This window comes from Zea mays, chromosome 4 (assembly GCF_902167145.1).
Source record: "Zea mays cultivar B73 chromosome 4, Zm-B73-REFERENCE-NAM-5.0, whole genome shotgun sequence".
In the NCBI taxonomy this organism is placed as follows: domain Eukaryota; kingdom Viridiplantae; phylum Streptophyta; class Magnoliopsida; order Poales; family Poaceae; genus Zea; species Zea mays.
In genome coordinates this window covers 82,776,171-82,802,849 of record NC_050099.1, presented here as the reverse complement: position 1 = coordinate 82,802,849, position 26,679 = coordinate 82,776,171, and the positions used below count along the sequence as shown (strand labels likewise).

The 26,679-nt window shown below is 44.6% G+C and overlaps 1 protein-coding gene across 1 annotated transcript; it reads right to left on the bottom strand.

Annotated features, from left to right (window-relative positions):
• Positions 1-12,928: 12,928 nt before the first annotated feature.
• Positions 12,929-14,059, bottom strand: LOC100280951 (annexin A4). Its single transcript, NM_001153871.1, has one exon. The coding sequence runs from the start codon at positions 14,018-14,020 to the stop codon at positions 13,067-13,069; it is 954 nt and encodes a 317-aa protein (NP_001147343.1). The 5' UTR covers positions 14,021-14,059; the 3' UTR covers positions 12,929-13,066.
• Between the last annotated feature and the right edge of the window lie 12,620 nt (positions 14,060-26,679).

Genomic DNA, 26,679 nt, shown 5'->3' with positions numbered 1-26,679 from the left:
TGATCCCTTGCTGTCCTGACATCTTCAATATCATGCATGTATAATGCGGGATGGCCATGAACTTTGCCAATCCAGGCCTCCCGATGATGGCGTTGTACCCGCAGTCGAAGTTTGCCACCTCGAACCTTAGGAACTCAGTTCTATAGTTCTCCGGAGTTCTGAAGGTGACCGGCATGTAGATGTAGCCCAGCGGGTATTCTCCTTCAGTCGGCACGATGCCGAAGAAAGGAGTGTCCGACTCGTGGAGCTCTTTGAGGTGAACTCCCAAGCCTTGGAGTGTCCGGGGGAAGGTGACGTTGATGCTGCTCCCCCGTCCACTAATACCTTCTTTACCCTGCTCTCTCGGATCACCGGATCGACGAGGAGCGGGTATTTGCCTGGGTGGTCGAAGTTGAGCCACTGATCTGCCCGGGTGAAGGTGATCGGGTGCTCAGACCATCGGTACCGGGCAGGAGGACCGGTAGCTGCCACCAGTACCTGACGGTCGTTGAGCTTTTGTTGTCTCTTGATTTCCTACGACCCGTGTCCGCCGAAAATGACGTTGACTTCTCTGTCAACGCGCAGGAAGGCTGCACCTCCTCCCTCCTCCTGCTACTGGGGCTGTCGCGGTTCTCCTGGCCCCCCTCGCAGCGAGGGAGGAGGTAGAGGTTGGAAGGGTCGGCCGTGCCCGATGGAGTGCTTGAAGTCTCTACAGTTCCGAAGGGTGTGGCGCATGTCCTTGTGGTATGGGCACTGGGCGTCAAGGATGTCGTCCAGCGTGCGTTCGCCTCCACGAGGTCCTCCTCGGGCGCGAGAGGCAGGTGGTCCAGCGGCGTGGACTTCTTCGCGAGGCCTCTTCTCCCAACGCTTGTCAGGCTACTGGTTCGTGTCGCGTCGCGGTGCCGCTGGTGCTGGCTTCGCTCCTCCGATGAGGTCCTGAGCTCGCTCGTCGGCGGTGATGTAGAGGTCGGCTTCTCGAAACAGCTGCTCGGAGGTAGTCGGCGCCTTCTGTAATATGGTTCGGACGAAGGCCGAGTCATTGGATCCCCTATAGAAGTCCTCGATCACTGCTGCCTCCGCGACCTCGGGGATACGATTTCTCATGGTATGGAATCTTTTGAGGTATGACCGAAGAGTTTCGTCCCCTCGGCGCTTAATGGATTTGAGGTCCCATGGTTGCGCCGGTTTGTCAGAGAGAGACTGAAAGTTGGCGGTGAAGCGCCGACTGAAGTCGCTCCAGTCGTCGATGCAGTGTCAGGGTAGGTGTCGCAGCCATTGCAGTGCGTCTTGCCGAGGACGATAGGCAAGTATGCGGTCATCACGTCCTCGGTTGCCCCGACAGCTCGAGCAGCGGTGGTGTAGACGGCCAGCCAGCCTCCCAGATCCTGCTTAGGTTCATATTTGTCGACGTTGGATACCTTGAAGTTAGGGGGCCATTGAATGGCCCTGAGGCGCGGAGTAAGCGCCGATACTCCACATGTGTCCTCCTGTCATCGATGATGTTGTCTGTCCCGGGGAGGGGAGTGGTCGTCGTGGTGCCTCGACCGTCCCCGGGTGGTGCCACCAGTGGAAGCCGTGGCCGACTCGGTCCTGGTAGCCAGACTCCGTGCTGGGATGCCGTGGTCCCGGTCGTACTCTTCCCGGCGACGGATCTCGTTCTCATGTCGCCGCTCGCGCGAAGCGTTAATGGAGCTCCGTGCGTCCTGCCGACTGTTGATGGTGTGTCGTAGATCGTTCAGCGGGTGAGCGAGGGGTAGAAGATGATTGGATGCTCGAGTGAATAGCCGCCGGTAGCCCTCGGCGTCGGGAGTCCGAGGGAGGCCATCAGCTATCCGAGCCAATACGCCACCGACTTCACTCGGCGTGTTCATGGCTCGGGCGAAGTCGGGGTTCAGGTTGCGCCCGAAGAGTGGATTTTCCCGACGTTGCCTTGTCTCCTGCTCAGTCTGTTCTTGAGCCCGTCGACGATCTTGTCGTCGGGAATTCCTTCTTTCCCTGAAGACACGTTCCTCCGGAGTTTCTCCTATCTCTGAGACCTCGTCTCGCGATACAGGTTGCGCCGGGTCCCGCTCTCCGGCCTCGTGATGTAGCCGAATATTTCGGCGTCGGTTCCTTCATCGGCGGGATTCCCGCTGAGGAGGTTCCTCTCCGGGTGCGGTCGGCTTGTCGTCGGAGATGGGGGGTGATTCCACTCTCCCGATGAAGAGAACGTCGGGGTAGAATGGAGCAGCTGTCACGGCGATCTTCTTTCTGTTATCCTTTGAGGACGGAGGCACAGAAAGACCAGCTTGATGATCCTTTGCTTCCTTTTTCCTTGTGATCCGTGTCCATTCTCCCGTCGGAGAGGTGGACAGCGGAGTTCTCCGGGCTGAAGGACCCTCGGCTCCTGGCTTGCTGAAGGTGATCTTTTTTCGGAGCACTGGAGGTTCCGCTTTTTCTTGCTTTGCTCCGATTTTCTCGGAGACCTTTGAAGAAAACTTTCTCTCCGGCAGATCCGCGATGCGATGCAGAGTTCCCTCCTCATCCGCTATAGATGAGATAGTTTCGAAGCAGAACGTGGATCCAGGGCGGAGGATGATCTTGTGCTTGAAGGTGACGGCCATTGAGCTAGCTTGGATCGATGACACATCCCCTACCTGGCGCGCCAGCTGTCGGTGTTTTGGGTCCGACCGCACACCCGGGGTTGCCCCTCAAGGTGCTTTTTAGGTGCAGGACGGTGTCACCGACTGTAGCTCGATGGTTCGTGCTAGGTGCACAAGGAGCAGTGGACAATGGTGTACAGGTTCGGGCCGCTTTGAGATGCGTAACACCCTACGTCCTGGTGAGAATGCTTTGTGTGGTGGATTACAAGGGATCTCTCTAGTGCGGGGAACATAGAGAGCGGGGTGAATGGCTAAGTAATGAGTGATTGTTCTGAAGGGGTGCCCCCTAGGCCTTATATACTCGACCGTGGGGCATTACATGCGGATATGATAACAACGTGTGCCTAAGAAATAGTGAACCATCTGAGTCTATCCTCCTATAATTCAGCCGACCCATCCTCGCTTGGTTCCGTTGTACGGGGCTCCTGCGCGGGAGGGTCGGGTCACTGTTGTGATTACTGCTCGAATTTGTTGGGCCGTCTGGGCTTGTGCCGACCCGGCCTTGCATCAATCCGTTCCACTGGTCGTTCCTCCCATGCCCACGAGGGGATGACCTTACGAATTATGGGGCCCTTGGGCCTTTCGTGAGGTCTTTTATCCTTCTAGTGGACCCGGGGGATATCTGTCCCCCACAGTCACTTTATAGCTAAATGTCCATATACAAGTGACAGTGACTGGGACGACGACAAGAAGGGGAAGAAAAAGATGGAGAAAAAGAAGTATTACAAGAAGGGTGGCGAGGCGCACATGGGGCAGGAATGGGACACCGACGAGAGCTCCACCGACTCCTCCTCCGACGAGGACACCGCCAACATCGCCATCAACAAAGGCCTCCTCTTCCCCAACGTAGGCCACAAGTGTCTCATGGCTAAGGACGACAAGAAGAATAAGGTACATTCTAGAGATACTCCCAAATACACTACATCTGATGATGAGGGTAGCTCTAGTGATAATAATAATGATTTAATTTCTCTCTTTGCCAACCTTACCATGGACCAAAAGAAAAAATTAAATAAATTAATAGAAACCATTAACGAGAAGGATGATCTCTTGGAATGCCAAGAGGACTTGCTCGTTAAAGAAAATAAAAAAAATTGTTAAGTTAAAAAATGCTTATGCTCTAGAAGTAGAAAAATGTGAAAACTTAACTAAGGAGCTTAGCATATGCAATGTTTCAATTTCCTGTCTTAGAGATGAGAATGCTAGTTTAAATGCTAAGATAGAAGAATTGAATGTTTGCAAACCCTCTACATCTATTGTTGAACATGTCACTATTTGTACTAGATGTAGTGATGTTAATGTTGAAGCTATTGATGATCACCTTGCCATGATTAAAGAACAAAATGATCACATAGCTAAATTAAATGCTAAAATTACAGAGAATGAGCTAGAAAATGAAAAATTTAAATTTGCTAGAAGCATGCTCTACAATGGGAGACGCCCTGGCATTAAGGATGGCATTAGCTTCCAAAAAGGGAGCCAAAACAACACCAAACTTAATGCTCCCAAGAAACTATCTAATTTTGTTAAGAGTAAGGCTCCCATGGTTCAGGATAGAGAGGGTTACATTTTATATCCTGCAAACTATCCTGAGCACAAGATTAGGAAAACCCATGCTAGAAAACCTCACAATATTTCTCATCATGCTTTTATGTATAGAAATGAGGCATCTAACTCTAGGCATTCAACTCATATCAAAATGCGTGCATCAAATGAGCATAACATTTCATTTAAGACTTTTGATGCATCTTATGTGCTTACTAACAAATCAGGCAAAGTAGTTGCCAAATACGTTGGGGGCAAACACGGGAGTCTAAAAACTTGTGTTTGGGTACCCAAGGTGCTTGTTTCGAATGTCAAAGGACCCAAGACCGTTTGGGTACCTAAGAACAAGGCCTAAATTTGTTTTGTAGGTTTATGCATCCGATGGATCAATTTGGATAATCGATAGCGGGTGCACAAACCACATGACAGGGGAGAAAAGAATATTCTCCTCATATGAGAAAAATGAAGATCCCCAAAGAGCTATCACATTCGGGGATGGGAATCAAGGTTTGGTCAAAGGTTTGGGTAAAATTTCTATATCTCCTGACCATTCCATTTCCATTGTTTGCTTGTAGATTCATTAGACTACAATTTGCTTTTTGTTTCACAATTATATAAAATGGGCTACAACTGTCTTTTTACTGATATAGGTGTTAATGTCTTTAGAAGAAGTGATGATTCAATAGCATTTAAGAGAGTGTTAGATGGTCAGCTATATTTGTTTGATTTTAATGATAACATGGCTGAACTAGACACTTGCATAATTGCTAAGACTAATATGGGCTGGCTCTGGCATCGTCGACTTGCCCATGTTGGGATGAAGAATCTTCACAAGCTTCTAAAGGGAGAACACATTTTAGGACTAACAAATGTTCAGTTTGAGAAAGACAGGATTTGTAGCGCAAGCTAAGTAGGGAAGCAAGTTGGAGTTCATCATCCACACAAGAACATCATGACGACTGACAGGCCACTTGAGCTACTCCACATGGACCTATTCGGCCCGATCGCTTACATAAGCATCGGCGAGAGTAAGTACTATCTTGTAATTGTAGATGATTATTCTCGCTTCACTTGGGTATTCTTTTTGCAGGAAAAATCTCAAACCCAAGAGACCCTAAAGAGATTCTTGAGACGAGCTCAAAATGAGTTCGGATTAAGAATCAAAAAGATTAGAAGCGACAATGGTATGGAGTTCAAGAACTCTCAAATTGAAGGATTTCTTGAGGAGGAGGGCATCAAGCATGAGTTCTCTTCTCCCTACACACCTCAACAAAATGGTGTAGTGGAGAGGAAGAATAGAACTCTATTGGACATGGCAAGTACCATGCTTGATGAATACAAGACACCAGACCGGTTTTGGGCGGAGGCGATTAACACCGCCTGCTACACCATCAACAAGTTATATCTACACCGAATCCTCAAGAAAACATCGTATGAACTCCTTACTGGTAAAAAGCCCAATGTTTCTTATTTTAGAGTATTTGGGAGCAAATGCTTTATTCTTATTAAGAGAGGTAGAAATTCTAAATTTGCTCCTAAAGTAGTACAAGGCTTTTACTTGGTTATGACTCAAACACAAGGGCATATAGAGTCTTCAACAAGTCCATTGGATTAGTTGAAGTTTCTTGTGACATTGTGTTTGATGAGACTAATGGCTCCCAAGTGGAGCAAGTTTATCTTGATGAACTAGATGATGAAGTGGCTCTGTGCGTCGCACTAAGGAACATGTCCATTGGGGATGTGTGTCCAAAGGAATCCGAAGAGCCCCCACAAGCACAAGATCAACCATCATCTTCCATACAAGCATCTCCACCAACTCAAGATGAGGATAAGGCTCAAGAATAAGATGATGAAGATCAAGACGATGAGCCACCTCAAGAGGAGGACATTGATCAAGGGGGAGATGAAGATAATCAAGACAAGGAAGATGATCAAGAGATTTGGGATCAAAGACCACCGCACCCAAGAGTCCACCAAGCAATTCAAAGAGATCACCCCGTCAACTCCATACTTGGTGACATTCACAAGGGGGTAACCACTAGATCTCGAGTTACTTATTTCTGTGAACATTACTCTTTTGTGTCTTCTATTGAGCCATACAGGATAGAGGATGCACTAAGAGATCCGGATTGGGTGGTGGCAATGCAAGAGGAGCTCAACAACTTCACGAGGAATGAGGTATAGCATTTAGTTCCAAGTCCTAACCAAAATGTTGTAGGTACCAAGTGGGTATTCCGCAACAAACAGGATGAGCATGGTGTGGTGACAAGGAACAAAGCACGACTTTTTGCAAAAGGTTATTCACAAGTCAAAGGTTTGGATTTCGATGAAACCTATGCACCCGTAGCTAGGCTTGAGTCAATTCGTATATTACTTGCCTATGCTACTTACCATGGCTTTAAGTTATATCAAATGGACGTGAAGAGTGCCTTCCATAATGGCCCTATCAAGGAAGAAGTCTATGTTGAGCAACCTCCCGGCTTTGAAGATAGTGAGTACCCTAACCATGTTTATAAGCTCTCAAAGGCGCTTTACGGGCTCAAGCAAGCCCCAAGAGCATGGTATGAATGCCTGAGAGACTTCCTTATCACTAATGGCTTCAAAGTTGGTAAAGCTGACCCTACTTGCTTCACTAAAACAATTGCTAAAGACTTATTTATATGCCAAATTTATGTTGATGATATTATATTTGGGTCTACTAACAAGTCAACTTGTGAAGAGTTTAGTAGGATAATGATACAGAAATTCGAGATGTCTATGATGGGGGAGTTGAAGTATTTTCTTGGATTTCAAATCAAACAACTCCAAGAGGGCACCTTCATCAGACAAACTAAGTACATTCAAGACATACTTAAGAAGTTTGGAATGAAGAATGACAAACCCATCAAGACACCCATGGGAACCAATGGGCATCTCGACCTCGACACGGGAGGTAAATCCGTAGATCAAAAGGTATACCGGTCGATGATAGGTTATTTACTCTATTTATATGCTTCACGACTGGATATTATGCTTTCAGTATGCATGTGTGCAAGGTTCCATGCCAATCCTAAGGAAGTTCACCTTAGGGTCGTGAAAAGAATCATGAGATATTTAGTTTACACTCCTAAGTTTGGTCTTTGGTACCCCAAGGGATCCACCTTTGATTTAATTGGGTATTTCGATGCCGATTATGCTGGATGTAAAATTGACAGGAAGAGCACATCAGGGACTTGTCAATTTCTGGGAAGATCCCTGGTGTCCTGGGCTTCAAAGAAACAAAACTCAGTAGCTCTTTCCACCGCCGAAGCCGAGTATATTGTTGCATGTCATTGTTGTGCACAATTACTCTGGATGAGGCAAACCCTTAGGGACTATGGCTACAAATTGAGCAAAGTCCCTCTCCTATGTGATAATGAGAGTGCAATCCGCATGGCGGATAATCCCGTTGAACACAGCCGTAGTAAGCACATAGACATCCGGTATCACTTTATGAGAGATCATCAACAAAAGGGGATATCAAAATTGCTTATGTTAATACCCACAACCAATTAGCCGATATCTTTACCAAGCCACTAGATGAAAAGACCTTGAGCAAACTTAGGAATGAGCTAAATATACTTGATTCTCGGAACTTTGATTGAAACATTGCACACATAGCTCAATAATATACCTTTGATCATGTCTATTTCATTTGGTACAAATGCATATTTGTTATTCTTCTTGTACCAAGGCTAAGACTAATGTGCTCTGAAGTGTATTTCTATGATTAGTCTTAGATTGAAAGGGAAATGGAGTATCCGACAAAGGCAAGGCTTCCACTCCAACTCTGACGGTATCATTTACCCTTTGCTGTTACTCATGCAAATCTCAATTGGTATGACTTTTCACTCATATTTCTTCTTCCAATTGGGGAGAAAATATTAGGCCCCGCAGGGGGAGAGTTGTAAAAGGGCTCTCAAGTTCTCCGTTTTTGGCGATTAATGTCAAAGGGGAGCAAGTATTAAGCCCAAAGCAAAAGGACCGCACCACCATTTTAAAATTTTCAAAAACCAAAGGAAGAAATTATTTCATTTGGTACTTGAGTTAGTCTCAAAATGGATTTTCAATTGGTATCTCATTTGGTTTCAAAATTTCACTAAGTATAAGAATTTAAATTGGTTTGATTTCATTCGGTATCTATTCCAAAAAGGGAAAAACATTTTGAAAACCCTCTTGAAAGCTAAGGGGAGAATTTCTTCAGGGGGAGCTTTTATCTAGTCAAAGGAAAAGCATTTGAAACAGGGGGAGAAAATTCAAATCTTGAGAATGCTTCTTGAAATCATATTCTTATACCTTTGACTATTTACAAGAATTTGAAAAGATTTTCCAAAAGATTTGCAAAAACAAGCAAGTGGTGCAAATGTGGTCCAAAATGTTAAATAGAAGAAAGCAATCACATTTATTCTTAGACATATGTACAAAGTCTTTCAATTTGTTCAATTCTAAGTAACCTATGCACATCAAACATAATTGCAAACTAGTTTCAGTTTTATACTTTATATTTGCTTTGGTTTGTGTTGGCATCAATCACCAAAAAGGGGGAGATTGAAAGGGAAATGGGCTTAATCATTTCCTATAATCGATTTTGGTGGTTGACGTCCATCACAAACCACGTGGACTAACTAGTTTGCCCAGATGTCATTTATCTCAGGTGCATAAGGTTCAACACAGACCAAAAAAGAAATTCAATTGGGGACTCAAATAAATTTGGAGCAAAGGACTTGAGAGTGTGCTACCAGTGGCGCACTGGACAGTGTTCGGTGCTCTAGGCCGAGCAGCACTCGAACAGCTCACTCTGGGGAATTTCCAAGGGGTGCTCCGCTATAATTCACCGGACTATCCTGTGTGCACTAGACATGTCTGGTGAGCCAGCGGAGTAACAGTCACTACGCGCAACGGTCGACTGCAAATGTAAAAAGTGAAGTGAACAGTTCGCGGTCAGGAGTCAGAGCAGCAAGTCAGAACACACCGGACATGTCCGGTGTGCCACCGAACTGTCCGGTGCAACTACAGGACAAGGGCTCCAATAGTCAAGTCGCTCCAAACCCCAATAGGCATGCTAACGTGGCACGCACCGGACAGTGAACAATGTCTGTCCGGTGTGCCCATCGCCAGCAAAAACAGCCAACAACTAGGAAGTGGTTGAAGGCTATAAATATCCCCAGCCACCTCCAAAGATCAAATCCTCTCCAAGTCTCAAAATCAACTCAACCACTTAGTGACTTGAGAAAGAGAATTTTGTGTTCATTTTGTTGCTCTTGCTGCTTGGATTGCTTTCTCCTTCCCATCCTTATTTCTCTAAGTTTTTTGTAAAGCTATCAAGAGACACCTAAGTGTGTGGTGGTCCTTGCAGGGTCTTAGTGACCCAATTGATTAAGGAGAAAGCTCATCCTGTCTAAATGACCGTTTGAGAGAGGGAAAGGGTTGGAATAGACCCGGCCTTTGTGGCCTCCTCAACGGGGACTAGGTTCTTTGGAACCGAACCTCGGTAAAACAAATCATCGTGTTCACTTGCATTGATCTTCGCTTGATTTGTTTGCCCCCTTTCCTCTCTCTAAAGTTTCCTTGCTAATATTGATTTGAGTTTGCTCCTAAACGTCATCTGCATCAATTGAGCAACTCTTAGCAAGAGAAACAATCTTCCGCACTCGAATTTAATTCTAACGCTAACCCCGGCCCTAGTGCGTGTTTAAGTTTATTAATTTTAGGTTTCGCCTATTCACCGCCCTCTAGGCGACTTTTAACCCTATGTACGCAAATATGAAAGAGATGGTTTCTCCCTTTCCACCCTTCATATGGAGATACCTCACTATTCTTCATGGAAACTTTATTACTTACATGATTCAATGTTAGAACAACCTACCTCCACCATTCCTTAGATAAACCCTCAATATCCAATGTAGCATTAACTAAGTCGATAATAGTGCATTTCTTTCTTTAAATAACTCCATTTAATTAGGGCAAGTAGGGAGGAGTTCTCTCATGTATGAATATATTTTAGCAAAAAAAATATGAGAAATCACTTGAGAAATATTGTCCACTTCAATCTGACATTTACCTTTTAATTCTCTTGTCTAACTGATTCTCGACCTCAGTCTTATAGATTCTAAAGTAATTTAATGCTTCAACTTTTGTTTTTAGTAAGGACACATGGCAATATCTAGTCGCATCGTCAATAAAGTCATCATGTACTTATTTTCTTATGTAGTCAACACACGATTCATTTCACAAAGGCCAAAATGTATTAAAAGTGTTGAACTCCTGTCCTCCACAACAAAGCGAGGTTTTCTTGGTTGCTTAGCTTGGACATAGCAAAGTGAGGTTTTCTTGTTGCATGCTACATGTTCTATAGTCACACAATCTTCCCTGAAGTAAACTTCAGATCAACTATACCAACATCATGAATAGAAGCACGCGAGTCATTCTCCATCAATATGGAGTCATTATTGTGGCATGGTAATAAGAAAACAAAGATATATTAGCACAAACATGAATGTTGGCCCCTGTATCAACCCACCATTTAGTAGATTGACATGCTGAAAAAATACTATACATATTACCATACCCTGTTGCTCTAGCATCATTCACAATCATATTAATAGAATTATTCTACTCTTGTTGACTCTTCTTGCTGCCATCCCTATCATGCCATTTCTTGGCAAAGTGGTTAGTCTTGCCACACACATAGCAGATGATATCTTTTATGCTTATCGTCTTCCTAAAGTTGGTGGTCTATATGACTTTTCGATTCCCCTTCTTTTTTTAGCAAGTTGTGTGATATTAGCACTTAACTATGCCTCACGTTCCTTGGATGCACAATCCTTTCCTCGAGACTTTTCTTTAACATCAAGACAAGCTAAAATATTCTTAATAGACATGTTTTCCATCCCATGTTTCAAAGCCGTGGAAAAACCCATCCAAGTTGGAGGTAATTTGGCAATGATACCCTCTGTTATAAATGCATCAGGCAAGATGCACCCAAGTTGATGTATCTCACCAATAATAAGTTGTATCTCCTGAGATTGCTCGACCAAAGAGTGGTTGTCAACCATCTTGTAGTCATGATATCGCCCAATGACGTACAACTCATGCGTAGCATCGGAGGCACATACTTATGTTCGATTGCCTCCATGAGCTCTCTTGCACTTTTTATGTTCATGTACACATCATAGAGCTTATGAGACAACACTATTTATGCCTTAGCCTACTGTTATCACATTATCCTTGTTGAACTCTGCATATTTTTCAATAGTTAGATGACCTTCACAAGGCTTGACAACCCAAGATTTATCCATAGCAGTGAGCCACAAATTAAGTTTATGGACCATCTCTTAATGTTTGACCTAGTAAAGTTCTCAGGTTTATAGCATCAGCAAAGCTATTACCCATCTTAAAGTGCATATCAAGTTTTTGGATTGTTAGAAACTTATGCACGTTTAAGATTAAATTAATTCATAAAGCGATCACTTGAAGAATGGATAAACTATGCATAGCAAATAAAAGCTTGTTCACATAGTAGATTAAATCTATCTTGAATAAACTTATCATTACTCAAATCGTGAATTGCTCCACCAATAAGGATTGCTCTAGCTTGGCCGAAGATGAGTTCACAGTGATGTTGAAGACGTCATAGTACAGATTAACTTAGCATGGAGTCACATGGTCGTTGTCCAAAAACCTAATTTACTCCAACCCATGCAGGTTCTTCAACGAAGCTAGGTTTTAGACCCGGTCATCGTCGTCACACCAACTTTAGGAATGGAGGAGCCTTGGATCGCACAACACCGAGGTTTTTCATATCTAAAACCCTAACTAACAGTAAATGGTTGTTTCTAGTACCTTTAGGAGAGAACACCCTCTCTATTGTATAGGAGGAGAAACTTAGATTACCATGTGCAAACGAATAGAAAACTAAAACAAATTTGATATATAGCTGTCTTCAGATATAATGAATTCAGTTCTAAACTTATCATGCAAGGCAAGGCAAAGTTAGAAACATGAATAAGCTTTTGATATTTATTCCGAAAATTAGTGTTAAAAAATTATACAATGAACTTCAACAATAAAAAAATATTGTTAAAGAAATTGGACAATATACTCCAACGCTTTATCGCGAATAGTCACCCTCTACTTATGGTGGCACGTACGGGTATAGATGTCCAAATGGGCGGGCCGTGCCGGTCCGCCACGAGCACGGCTAGGCCCGGCACGGATTAGGACCGTGTCGGTCCGGCCCGGATTAGCTAGCGAGCCGTGCCGTGCTAGCCCACAGGACCCAAGCGAGGCCCAAGCACGGCCCGCAAGGTTAATAATCGTGCCGGGTCGGGCCGGCCTAACGGGCCCATAACAATATATGACGTTTAAATGATAAAAATATTCTAAAAGTATGCATTTTTTAGGGTTTAAATCATATTTATTAGCTCTAAATATTTATTCACACACACATAACCAACAAAAACACATGTTTCTTGTGTTTTATACTCTATGTTTAAGTATAATATATGTATTTATATGAAAAAATAGGGAAAAAATAAAATCGGGCCGTGTCTGGCCTAGCCCGTCGTGCCACGCCTTCGGCCCAGGCACGGCCCGGTGACCGGACCGGGCCGGTTCACTACGGTACAGGTCATGTGTTACATTGCGCAGATATGCGGCATACACATACTGTTGGAAGGTTTTGAGTTGTCAATGCAACCAGTACACCATTATTCGAACAACTATCCCAAGAACACAAGTAGGAGTATTTACAAGGAGGAAGATTTCCATGGAGATAACAGGAATAGCAAGCACACGCGAGTGGCAATGGCGCCCAGTGTCGCCTCGTACGTTGTTGCTACTAGAGGCATAGATGAGAGACGAAACAGCGATCATCGTCATCACTAGGTGCGGTCGCGGCCGACGAGGGAGAGGAGGAAGGTGCGGTAGTTGCCGGACGTCTCGGCGTGGATGGCGTCGGCGAGCGAGCGCTTGTACATGCTGTGGTACTCCGCCTTGATGTACTGCATGTCGATCTCCGCCCTGGTGACCACCACCCGGATGAGCACCGAGTCGCTGGTGCCCAGCCCCTTCATGGCCCTGTGCAGCTCCTTGGCGAAGTACCTGGCGGGGCTGTCGGCGCAGCGGAGCACGGTGAGGAGACCGAAACCGAAGTTGCCCGACGTCTCGCTCTTGACGGCGCGCTCCAGGGGGCGGTCGTACATGTGGTGGTACGCCCGGGCAACGGCCGCCATGTGCGCCCAGCTCCGCTGGCTGAAGATTCGGATGAAGGCGCGCTCGTCGGTGCCCAGCCGCCGCTCGCCGGCCTTGTAGAGGTCGCGCGCGTCCAGCGTCACCGTCGACGGGTCGACCTCGTGGCCCTCGGCGCGCGGGATGGCCAGGTACGCGAGCAGGAGGCGCTGGTGGTCGCCGGACGTGCGTTCGGTGACGTCGTGCTCGACGTAGCAGCCGAACCTGGCGCGGTACGTCTGGCGCATGATCTGCAGCTGCGACGGCGTCCGGGAGCAGACGATCTCCGTGGCCGCCCGCAGGTTGGTGATGTCGCCCGTGAGCGCCTGCTTCAGGATGGTGGCGTCGCGGGTGGCCGGGTCCAGGATCCACAGCAGCATCGCCCGCTTGTGGTGGCCGCTCAGCTCGGACGCGATGCGCCGGGCCAGGTCCTGGTTGAACACGGCCCGGTACTCCTGCTGGATCAGCGAGCGCTGCGTCGCGTCGCGGTGCGCCAGGATGTTGGTCACCGTCGTGCTGTCGCAACCGAACCCTCTGAATGCTTTGTGGAGGTCGATGGCGTCCTGCCGCGGCCACGCCGGCACCGGCGGCATGGTCAGGCTCGCCATCCCGTTAGACGCTGGTGTCGAGTGCTCGAGCTCTGCCGCACGCTCATTCCTCGCGCACGGGCATTTTAAAGCGGGCGGCCGGGCGAGAGAGAGATGCCGCGATTCCGGGCGATGGCGGCCGTGGGATGGACGACGGCGTCCGATCGACGCAGGCGGTGGGCACCCACGCCACTATCACGGTATCAGTTGCTGGGACGCCGGAAGAAAGTGAAAATTAGGACGACAAACAATGGATGCCTCCTTATCCACAGCATCTCCGCGCCATGCTGCCATCAGCCATGGCCTGCCTAACTTTCGGTCGATGTTTGCTTCACGGACATGGGATCCGCGGACCGGTGCGGCGCCCATGAAATTCCATCTGCTATATGGCTAGTTTGCGAACCAAAATCCCTAAAAGGACCCATGTGTTCTCACAAGGTGATCGATCTGCTAGATGGTCAGCCTGGGAATCAAAATTCTTTTAGGGCTAGTTTAGAAGTCCAAAAAACAGAGTGGCTAAAGGAGCTAAAATCCCCTTATTATTTAAAATTGAATAACGAGGAGATTTTAGCCCCTCCAACCATTTCCGCTTCTGTGGCTATCAAACTAGACCTTAGGGTCCAATTATTTTTCTAGGTAGGCCGTGTTCGGTTATAATTGAATTAAGGAGGATTGAAAGTATTTAAATCTCCTCCTAATCAAAATTGAATAGGAGATAATTTAATCCCCTTGCAAACGAACAAACAACTTGTTTGAGAGCAAAGGGATTAGAGGGGATCGAGGGGCTACCATCCCTTGCTCCCAAACAAATCCTTAATTAGGGCTTGTTTGAGAGCATGGGGTATTGGAGAAGATTGAGGACTGGTTTGATGACCAAGGAAATGAAGAGAATCCATAGACGAGGAATCCCCTTCCTATTCAATTTTGATTAGGAAGAGGATTCCTCTCACATGGATCTCTTTTATTTTTCTGGTCACCAAATCAGCGCTGAGGAGGCTAGAATCCCTCACTATTCAAACAAGCCCTAAGGCTATTTTGGAAACCCAAATTCTCTTGGGATCCCCTAATTTCTCAGGGTGAGTAATCCCTAGAAGTGATATTTGAATAAGACATTTAGTTATATGTGGGGTTTTTTCCTTCACTATGTTTAGCCTCTCTTGCTTTCAAACTAGCATATAAGGACTAGTTTAAAAGCAATGTGTGATAAACCCATGAAGGGAAAACCCCTAATAAATAACTAAATGTCTTATTCAAATAACACATTAAGGGATTCTAAATTAGTCCCAAAGGATCTTTGCTCTTTTAACCATAACTATTATAACATACCAAGTAGATTACCTTGTAGATTCGACAAACTCGTTATTAGGGCCTGTCTTTTTCCTTGTCAACACCGAGACACGGTCGATGAGCTCACACTCAATGGTGAATCTGGCGACGACCTTCTTCTCACTTTCACAAATAGAGGGCCACAATTAAATGTATTGTTGAGACCCTGATTAAAGCGCGTTAGGATAAGATTGGATCGACTTAATCTTGGATAGGCTAAGTCCGACAAAATTATGAGATCAACCTAACATTCCCTCCTTGATCTCATATTTATTTGCATATAATTAAAATTTACTTTACTAATTATTAACTAGTTAACTTATGATTCTCAGTTCTCAATAGATCATAATACCAAGACCAAGGTATCGTAATAGCTTGTTAGCCATTACTGAACTCAATGACTACAATACACATTTTCATCTCAAAATGGAGAACTTAATACTTGAGGGAGATGATTGCTCAATTAAACCCATATCGACTCATTTTTAACTCGTTAGGTGGAAGCCCTTTAGTGAGAAGATCCAAAAGCATTGCTCTGTACATATTTGTTTAAGGCCAATTATTTGATCCTAGACTCTTTCCTTTACAATAAAATACACAATGCCAATATGCTTGACAACAACACTTGACTCAATGTTATAGCAGTAACATATTGTTGGTTCATTGTCATTATAACTTCATCGGTTTTGATATGTTGTCTAGCACTTTTAAACCAAGTACAAATTTCTCAAGCCATATAGCTTGGCTATTGCCAAACAACATGCAAGAAACTCAACAGACATTATGGACAATATAGTGAGTGTTTGAATTTGGGAATATTTAACCTATGATTGTGAATTTTTAACCTACGAGTGTGGATATTTAACCTAATATGGACTTTATACCTTCTTCACACCCCACATAATTTGAATCTAAACATCCTAAAATTTTAAGGCTATTTGACTTTTTGTATGTTAACATGAGTACTTTTGTTCCTCGTAAATATCATAAGACATTTTAAATAGCTTTCTAGTGTTCTATACCTAGATTCTTTTAAAATCTATCAAGCATCCCGGTTATGAATGCCAAGGTAAGGCGAGTACATATTTGAGCATACATTATGCTTTTGAGAGCTAAAGCATATGGAACCAAATTCATTCGATTGATCTCGTATCAGTTCCTAGGGCATTGATCACTCCCCAACTTATTGCCCTTGACTACTAGAACAAGTGTGTGGTTACATGCATGCATACTGAAGGAAACAGGTGATGCCTCAGAGGGGGGTGAATTAGGACTTCTAAAACATTCTCTAAACTAGGCGACAAATAAATCCCTGGAGCACAACCTATGCAAATAATGAAACTAGAATGTGCAAACTAGGTTTTGTCTAAGTGTTGCTATCTCTACCGCAATGTCTAAGTTTCAATCCTAAACAATATAAGTATAAAGACAAGATTGAAACTTAAATGCTTAATATAAATGTGGAAGCTAAAGAGCAAGGTAGAGATGCAAACTCTCGTGGATGAAGCCGGTATTTTTAACGTGGTATCCGAAACCACACAAGGTCCCGACTAATACTCGTTGGTGCCCCTACGCAAAGGGAAGCCCACGCGAGGGCCAAACACCATGGTCGAGTAACTCCGTAGAGAGCTACAGACCTTCTCCACGCGCAAGTGGTGCTCCGCTTCTGGCTCCTCTCGGACGCTCCCCACCATCTCCACTATCGAGCTTCTAGCTGAAAATGTCGCGGGCCTCGTTCCCTCCGATACACGGTGGCGGCCGTGACACAAACACGATTGTCACGGTCTCGCAAGACTCTCGCCCCACTCAGTACAATTACAACGGCTCGCGCAAGAGCGAAGGGGTTGTGTGGTTTTTCTAAACTCACTCAACTAACTAGGATTCACCTAGAGCAAGCACTAAAACGGTCTAACTAACCTAAGCAATTCGCAAAGCACATACACTAATCATTGAGTGATTCTATTAAGCACTTGGGTGTATGAGCACTTGGAAATGTCTATACTATGCCTTGGTATGTTGTTTGTGAAAGTCGCCTAGAGGGGGGTGGATAGGCGAAATCTAAAATTTACAACTTAAAACACAAGCTACAAGCTGGGGTTAGCGTTAGAATTAAGTCCGAGTCTGAAAGAGAGGGGAAAACAAATCAACCAAGAAATAAAGCGGATGAACACTGTGATTTGTTTTACCGAGGTTCGGTCTAAAGAACCTAGTCCCCGTTGAGGTGGTCACAAAGACTGGGTCTCTTTCAACCCTTTCCCTCTCTCAACCGGTCACTTAGACCGAGTGAGCTTTCTCCTTAATCAAACGGGTCACTTAGACCCCGCAAGGACCACCACACACTTTGTGTCTCTTGCTTTGATTACAAGTCTCTTGGGAACAAGAATGAGGAAGGAAGAAAGTGATCCAAGCAACAAGAGCACAAAGAACACGAACAAAAACTCTCTCTAGTCACTAGGTGGTTGGAATGAATTTGGGACTTGGAGAGGCTTTGATTCTTTTGAATTGTGTCTAGAAGTGAATGCACTAGCTCTTGTATTGAATGAGAACCTCAGAAAACTTGGATGCTTGGAGTTGTGGTGGTTGGAGGGTATTTATAGCCCTCAACCACCAATTGACCGTTGGGGCAGGCTGCTGTCGATGGGCGCACCAGACAGTCCGGTGCACCAGCCACGTCACCCAACCATTAGGGTATTGGAGCAGTCGACCGTTGGAGGCTTTGTCCTCTAGTGGCACTGGACAGTCCGGTGCCGCACCGGACATGCACTGTTTACTGTCCGGTGCGCCTCTGACCTCTGTTCTGACTTCTGCCGCGCACTGTAGCGCTGTTAGGGGCACTGTTGCAGTCGACCGTTGTGCTGATAGTCGTTACTCCGCTGTCACACCGGATAGTTCGGTGAATTATAGCGGAGTGTGCCTGAAGAAACCCGAGAGTGGCTCGTTGGACTCTGTACGGTCCTGGTGCACCGAACACTGTCCGGTGGCACACCCGACAGTCCGGTGCGCCAGACCAGAGCACACTCGGTTTCTTTGCTCCTTTGAATTTGATCCCTAACTTCAATCTTTTATTGGTTTGTGTTGAACCTTTATGCACCTGTAGAATATATAATCTAGAGCAAACTAGTTAGTCCAATATTTGTGTTGGGCATTCAACCACCAAAATTAATACGGGGAAAAGGTTAACCCTATTTCCCTTTCAATCTCCCCCTTTTTGGTGATTGATGCCAACACAAACCAAAGCAAATATATAAGTGCAGAATTGAACTAGTTTGCATAAGGTAAGTGCATAGGTTACTTAGAATTACCAATTTATAGTTTCACTAGATACACATGGATTGCTTTCTTTTATTTAATATTTTGGACCACGCTTACACCACTTGTTTTGTTTTTGCAATTTCTTTTTGAAAAATCTTTTTCAAAGTCTTGTGCAAATAGTCAAAGGTATATGAATAAGATTGCAAGAAGCATTTTCAAGATTTGAAATTTTCTCCCCCTGTTTCAAATGCTTTTCCTTTGACTAAACAAAACTCCCCCTGAATGAAATTCTTCTCTTAGTTTTCAAGAGGGTTTTAATAGATATCACTTTTGAAAATATACCAATTGAAGAAATTGTTATTACAAGATACCAATTTGAAAATCAAAACCTTTGTGAATACCAACTAAGTCTTTTATTTCGAAAATTTTAAAAAGGTGGTGGTGCGGTCCTTTTGCTTTGGGCGTAATACTTTCTCCCCTTTGGCATTAATCGCCAAAAATGGAGACTTTGAGAGTCCTTATTTTCTCCCCATTGGTACAAGTAAATAAGAGTGAAGGATTATAACAATTGATAGATGTGGAGTAACGACGAATGACAATGATACCGTTAGAGTGGAGTGGAAGCCTTGTCTTCGTCGAAACCTCCATTTCCCTTTCAATCTACGACTTAGTATAGAAATATACTTGGAAACACGTTAGTTGTAGCCTTGGTACATAAGTAATGAGAAATATGCATTTGTACCAAACGAAAGAGATATGATCAAAGGTATATAAATGAGCTATGTGTGCAATGTTTCAATAAAAATTCCGAGAATCAAGAATATTTAGCTCATTCCTAAGTTTGCTAAAGGTTTCTCATCTAAAGGCTTGGTAAAGATATCGGCTAATTGTTCTTTGGTGCTAACATAAGCAATATCGATATCCCCCTTTGTTGGTGATCCCTGAGAAAGTGATACCGAATGTTTATGTGCTTAGTGCGGCTGTGTTCAACGGGATTATCTGCCATGCGGATTGCACTCTCATTGTCACATAGGAGAGGGACTTTGCTCAATTTGTAGCCATAGTCCCTAAGGATTTGCCTCATCCAAAGTAATTGCGCACAACAATGTCCTGCGACAATATACTCGGCTTTGGCGGTGGAAAGAGCTACTGAGTTTTGTTTCTTTGAAGCCCAAGATACCAGGGATCTACCCAGAAACTGACAAGTCCTGGATGTGCTCTTCCTATCAATTTTACACCCTGCCCAATCGGCATCGGAATATCCTATTAAATCAAAAGTGGATCCCTTGGGGTACCAAAGTCCAAACTTAGGAGTATAAACTAAATATCTCATGATTCTCTTCACGGCCCTAAGGTGAACTTCCTTAGGATCGGCTTGGAACCTTGCACACATGCATACTGAAAGCATAATATCCGGTCGAGATGCACATAAATAGAGTAAATATCCTATCATTGACCGGTATACCTTTTGATCTATGGACTTACCTCCCGTGTCGAGGTCGAGATGCCCATTGGTTCCCATGGGTGTCTTGATGGACTTGGCATCCTTCATTCTAAACTTGTTAAGTATATCTTGAATGTACTTTGTTTGGCTGATGAAGGTGTCGTCTTGGAGTTGCTTGACTTGAAATCCTAGGAAATATTTCAACTCCCCCATCATAGACATCTCGAATTTTTGTATCATGATCCTACTAAACTCTTCACAAGTAGATTTGTTAGTAGACCCAAATATAATATCATCAACATAAATTTCGCATACAAACGAATCTTTTGCAATAGTTTTAGTAAAGAGTGTAGGATCGGCTTTACCGACTTTGAAACCATTAGTGATAAGGAAATCTCGCAGGCATTCATACCATGCTCTTGGGGCTTGCTTGAGCCCATAAAGTGCCTTTGACAATTTATAAACATGGTTAGGGTACTCACTATCTTCAAAGCCGGGGAGGTTGCTCAACATATACCTCTTCCTTGATTGGTCCATTGAGGAAGGCACTTTTCACGTCCATTTGATAAAGCTTAAAGCCATGGTAACTAGCATAGGCAAGTAATATACAAATTGACTCAAGCCTAGCTACGGGTGCATAGGTTTCACCAAAGTCCAAACCTTCGACTTGTGAATAACCTTTGGCCACAAGTCGGGCTTTGTTTCTTATCACCACACCATGCTCGTCTTGCTTGTTGCGGAATAGCCACTTGGTACCTACAACATTTTGATTAGGACGTGGAACTAAATGCCATACCTCATTCCTCGTGAAGTTGTTGAGTTCCTCTTGCATTGCCAGCACCCAATCCGAATCTCTTAGTGCATCCTCCACCCTGTATGGCTCAATAGAGGACACAAAAGAGTAATGTTCACAGAAATGTGCAACTCGAGATCTAGTGGTTACCCCCATATGAATGTCACCGAGGATGGAGTTGATGGGGTGATCTCGTTTAATTTCTTAATGGACTCTTGGGTGTGGAAGTCTTTGACCCTGTATCTCTTGCTCATCTTCCTTGTCTTCATCTCCCCCTTGATCATTGTCCTCCTCTTGAGGTGGCTCATCCTCCTGATCTTCATTATCTTGAGCCTGTAGCTCATCTTGAGTTGGTGGAGATGCCTGGTTGGAAGATGATGGTTGATCTTGTGCTTGTGTGGGCTCTTTGGATTCCTTAGGGCACACATCCCTAATGGAAATGTTCTTTAGCGCGATGCACGAAGCCTCTTCATCATCTAGCTCATCAAGATCAACTTGCTCCACTTGGGAGCCATTAGTCTCATCAAACACAATGTCACAAGAAAGCTCAACTAATCCAGTGGATTTGTTGGAGACTCTATATGCCCTTGTGTTTGAGTCATAACCAAGTAAAAAGCCTTCTACAGCCTTAGGAGCAAATTTAGATTTTCTACCTCTTTTAACAAGAATAAAATATTTGCTTCCAAAGACTCTAAAATATGAAACATTGGGCTTTTTACTGGTAAGGAGTTCATAAGATGTCTTCTTGAGGATTCGGTGAAGGTAGAGCTGGTTGATGGAGTAGCAGGCGGTGTTAATCGCCTCAGCCCAAAACCGGTCCGGAGTCTTGTACTCATCAAGCATGGTCCTTCCCATGTCTAGTAAAGTTTTATTCTTCCTCTCCACTACACCATTTTGTTGAGGTGTGTAGGGAGAAGAGAACTCATGCTTGTTGCCCTCATCCTCAAGAAATCCTTCTATTTGTGAGTTCTTGAACTCCGTCCCGTTGACGCTTCATATCTTTTTGATTCTCAATCCAAACTCGTTTTGAGCGCGTATTAAGAATCCCTTCAAAGTCTCTTGGGTTTGTGATTTTTCCTGCAAAAAGAATACCCAAGTGAAGCGAGAAAAATCATCCACAATTACTAGACAGTACTTACTCCCGTCGATGCTTATGTAAGCTATCGGGCCGAATAGATCCATGTGGAGTAACTCCAGTGGCCTGTCCGATGTCATTATGTTCTTATGTGGATGATGGGAGCCAACTTGCTTTCCTGCTTGACATGCGCTACAAACCCTGTCTTTCTCAAAATGAACATTTGTTAGTCCTAAAATGTGCTCTCCCTTTAGAAGCTTGTGAAGATTCTTCATTCCAACATGGGCTAGTCAGCGATGCTAGAGTCATCCATATTAGTCTTAGCAATTAAGCAAGTGTTGAGTTCAGCTGTGTTCTCATTATGATCAACTAAATATAGCTGACCCTCTAACACTCCCTTAAATGCTATTGAATCATCACTTCTTCTAAAAACAGTAACACCTGCATCTGTAAAAAGACAGTTGTAGCCCATTTTGCATAATTGAGAAACAGAAAGCAAATTGTAATCTAAAGAATCTACAAGAAAAACATTGGAAATACAATGGTCAGGTGATATAGCAATTTTACCAAGTCCTTTGACCAAACCTTGATTTCCATCCCCGAATGTGATAGCTCATTAGGGATCTTCGTTTTTCTCATAGCAGGAGAACATTCTTTTCTCCCCTGTCATGTGGTTTGTGCACCCGCTATCGATTATCCAACTTGAACCACCGGATGCACAAATATAAATATGTTCGACAGTAGATGTAGAGGGTTTGCAAACATTTAATTCATCTATCTTAGATTTTAGCATGGCATTTTCATTTCTAAGATAGGAAATAGAATCATTGCAAACATTTAAATCTTATCCTTAGAAATTAAACTAGCATTTTCAGTTCTAAGGCTAGAAATTGATTCATTCAATTTATCAATCTTAGCATTTAAACTAGCATTTTCATTACTGAGATTGGTAATTGAATCATGGCACATGCTAAGTTCCTTAGTCAAATTTTCCCATTTTTCAACTTCCTGAGCATAAGCATTTTTTACTTTAACATGTCTTTTGTTTTCTTTAATAAGGAATTCCTCTTGGCTATCCAAAAGTAGCTCCTATCAATTCATTTAATTTTTCCTTTTGTTGCATGTTAAGGTTGGCGAAAAGAGTAAGGAAGTCATCTTCATCTTCACTAGAACTACCCTCATCACTAGATGTAGTATACTTGGGGGCGGTTCTAGTTTGTACCTTCTTCTTTTTGCCGTCCTTTGCCATGAAGCATTTGTGGCCAACGTTGGGGAAGAGAAGTCCCTTGTTGACGGCGATGTTGGCGGCATCCTCGTCGGAGGAGGAGTTGGTGTAGCTCTCATCGGAGTCCCATTCCCGACACACGTGGGCATCGCCGCCTTTCTTCTTGTAGTATCTCTTCTTCTCCTTCTTTTTCCCCCTCTTGTCATTGCCCCTGTCACTGTCACTAGACATAGGACATTTAGCAATAAAATGACCGGGCTTACCACATTTGTAGCACACCCTCTTGGAGCGGGGTTTGTAATCCTTCCCCCTCCTTTGTTTGAGGATTTGGTGAAAGCTTTTGATGATGAGTGCCATTTCCTTGTTGTCGAGCTTGGAGGCATCGATGAGGAGCCTACTTAATGTAGACTCCTCTTTCTTCTCTTCCGTTGCTTTGAATGCGACAGGTTGCACCTCAGGTGTGCAGGTGTCGCCTTGCTCCAAGTTGACGATGTGTTTGGAGTCATTGATCATTAGTTCAAAGCTCACAAACTTTCCAATTACCTCCTCGGGAGACATTAGCTTATATCTAGGATCACCACATATTAATTGAACTTGAGTGGGATTATGAAATACGAGGGATCTAAGAATAACCTTGACCATTTCATGGTCATCCCATTTTGTGCTCCCGAGGTTGCGCACTTGATTCACCAAGGTCTTGAGCCGGTTGTACATTGCTTGTGGCTCCTCTCCTTGGTTGAGGACAAATCGACCGAGCTCCCCCTCGATCGTCTCCTATTTGGTGATCTTGGTCACCTCGTGCGCGGTTTTAAGGACGCCCCAAATCTCCTTGGTGCTCTTTAACCCTTGTACCTTATTATACTCCTCTCGACACAAGGAGGCGAGGAGTATAGTTGTGGCTTGGGAGTAAAAGTGCCTAATTTGGGCGACCTCGTCCGAGTCGTAGCCGTCGTCCCCTACCTTAGGTACCTGCACTCCAAACTCAACAATGTTCCATATGCTTTCGTGGAGTAAGGTTAGATGATGCCTCATTTTATCACTCCACATAGAATAATCTTCACCATCAAAACATGGTGGCTTGCCTAATGGAACGGAAAGTAATGGAGTGCCCTTAGAAATATGTGGATAACAAAGTGGCATCTTACTATACTTCTTGCGCTCATGGCGCTTAGAAGTGACAGACGCCTCGTCGGAGCCGGATGTGGAGGGTGATGAAGAGTCGGTCTCGTAGTAGACCACTTTCTTCATCTTCTTCTTGTCGCCACTTCGATGCGACTTGACGCGAGGAGGGGATCCCTCCTTGGCTTTGGTGCCGGACTCCCTTGATGGAGCCTTCCCGTGGCTTGTGGCCTTATCGCCGGTTTCCATCTCCCTCTTGGCGGATCCTCCTGACATCACTTCAAGTTGTTAGACTCTAATGAAGTACCGGGCTCTGATACCAATTGAAAGTCGCCTAGAGGGGGTGGATAGGCAGAATCTGAAATTTACAACTTAAAACATAAGCTACAAGCCGGGGTTAGCGTTAGAATTAAGTCCGAGTCCAAAAGAGAGGGGAAAACAAATCAACCAAGAAATAAAGTGGATGAACACAGTGATTTATTTTATCGAGGTTCGGTTCTAAAGAATCTAGTCCTCGTCGAGGTGGTCACAAAGACCGGGTCTCTTTCAACCCTTTCCCTCTCTCAACCGGTCACTTAGACCGAGTGAGCTTTCTCCTTAATCAAACGGGTCACTTAGACCCCGCAAGGACCACCACACACTTTGTGTCTCTTGCTTTGATTACAAGTCTCTTGGGAACAAGAATGAGGAAGGAAGAAAGCGATCCAAGCAACAAGAGCACAAAGAACTCGAACAAAACACTCTCTCTAGTCACTAGGTAGTTGGAATGAATTTGGGACTTGGAGAGGCTTTGATTCTTTTGAATTGTGTCTAGAAGTGAATGCACTAGCTCTTGTATTGAATGAGAACCTCAGAAAACTTGGATGCTTGGAGTTGTGGTGGTTGGGGGGTATTTATAGCCCTCAACCACCAATTGACTGTTGGGGCAGGCTGCTATCGATGGGCGCACCGGACAGTCCGGTGCGCCACCGGACACTGTCCGTTGTGCCGGCCACGTCACCCAACCGTTAGGGTATTGGAGCAGTCGACCGTTGGAGGCTTTGTCCTCTAGTGGCACCGGACAGTCCGGTGTCGCAACGGACAGGCACTGTTTACTGTCCGGTGCGCCTCTGACCTCTATTCTGACTTCTGCCGAGTACTGTAGCGCTGTCACGGGCACTGTTGCAGTCGACCGTTGCGCTGATAGCCGTTACTCCGCTGTCACACCAGACAGTTCGGTGGCACATCGGATAGTTCAGTGAATTATAGCGGAGTGCGCCTAAAGAAACCAGAGAGTGGCTCGTTGGACTCTGTACGATCCTGGTGCACCGGACAGTCCGGTGCGCCAGACTAGAGCAAACTCGGTTTTTTTGCTCCTTTGAATTTGATCCCTAACTTCAATCTTTTAATGGTTTGTGTTGAACCTTTATGCACCTGTAGAATATATAATCTAGAGCAAACTAGTTAGTCCAATATTTGTGTTGGGCATTCAACCACTAAAATTAATACTGGGAAAAGGTTAACCCTCTTTCCCTTTCAGTTTGGGCTCCCACACCTTGAAATGGCCGGTTGGGGGTATTTATAGCCTCCCCCACACTTCTAGTCGTTGGACAGAAAGTAGTAGCTTTCTTTTGACGATCGCACTGGATAGTCCGGTGCACATCGGACAAGCAATGTTCGCTGTCCTGTGCTCTGCCACGTCAGCCAACCGTTGGAGTCTGCAGTAGTCGACCATTGGATCCGACCGTTGCCAGACTGTCCAGTGCACACTAGACAGTCCGGTGCTGCAGCCCGAGGGTGCCTGTCTGTAAGCCCCTATGTGCAGACTGTCCGGGTGTCCAACCGGTCAGTCCGGTGCACACCGGACAGGTCACTGTCCAGTGCACAACCAGTGTGCTGGTTGACTGCTCTCTTCATGGATTTCTTCGCTGGTTCTTTGGGCTTCTCTTGTTCTTGAGTCTTGGACTTCTAAGCTCTTTTTATGTCTTCATTTGAGGTGTTGCATCCTCAGTGTCTTAGTCCAATCCTCTTCGCATCATGTAAACTATAAACATAAACACTAGAAAACACATTAGTCCACAGATTATGTTGATCATCAAACACCAAAACCTTTTGAGCCAAATGTCCCGGGGTCCATTTTCCTTACAATCTAACCATTTTTGGTGATTGATGACAACATGACCAAAGCAAGCAAATATAACAAACATTTTAATGAAAATATGCAATCTACTTGCTAGGATACATGAATGTCCCCGCAATGAGAGATTATGGACTTAAGCCTCCTCCTAACTCCATAATTCACTTGCTTTCTATTTTAGACGAAAGAACCAAAACCACTTGCAAAATCAAAATTTTAATTTGGTGGTGTTTTGTATTTTATATATTTTCCATTGCTTTGGTCCCTAAAACTTCTCCCCCTTTGGCATCAACCACCGAAAAGGAAGACATTAAAAGTACGTAGGAAGCA

Bases quoted from the DNA above. Each gene is read 5' to 3' on its own strand.
- LOC100280951 (NM_001153871.1), bottom strand. From the start codon at position 14,020: ATGGCGAGCCTGACCATGCCGCCGGTGCCGGCGTGGCCGCGGCAGGAC.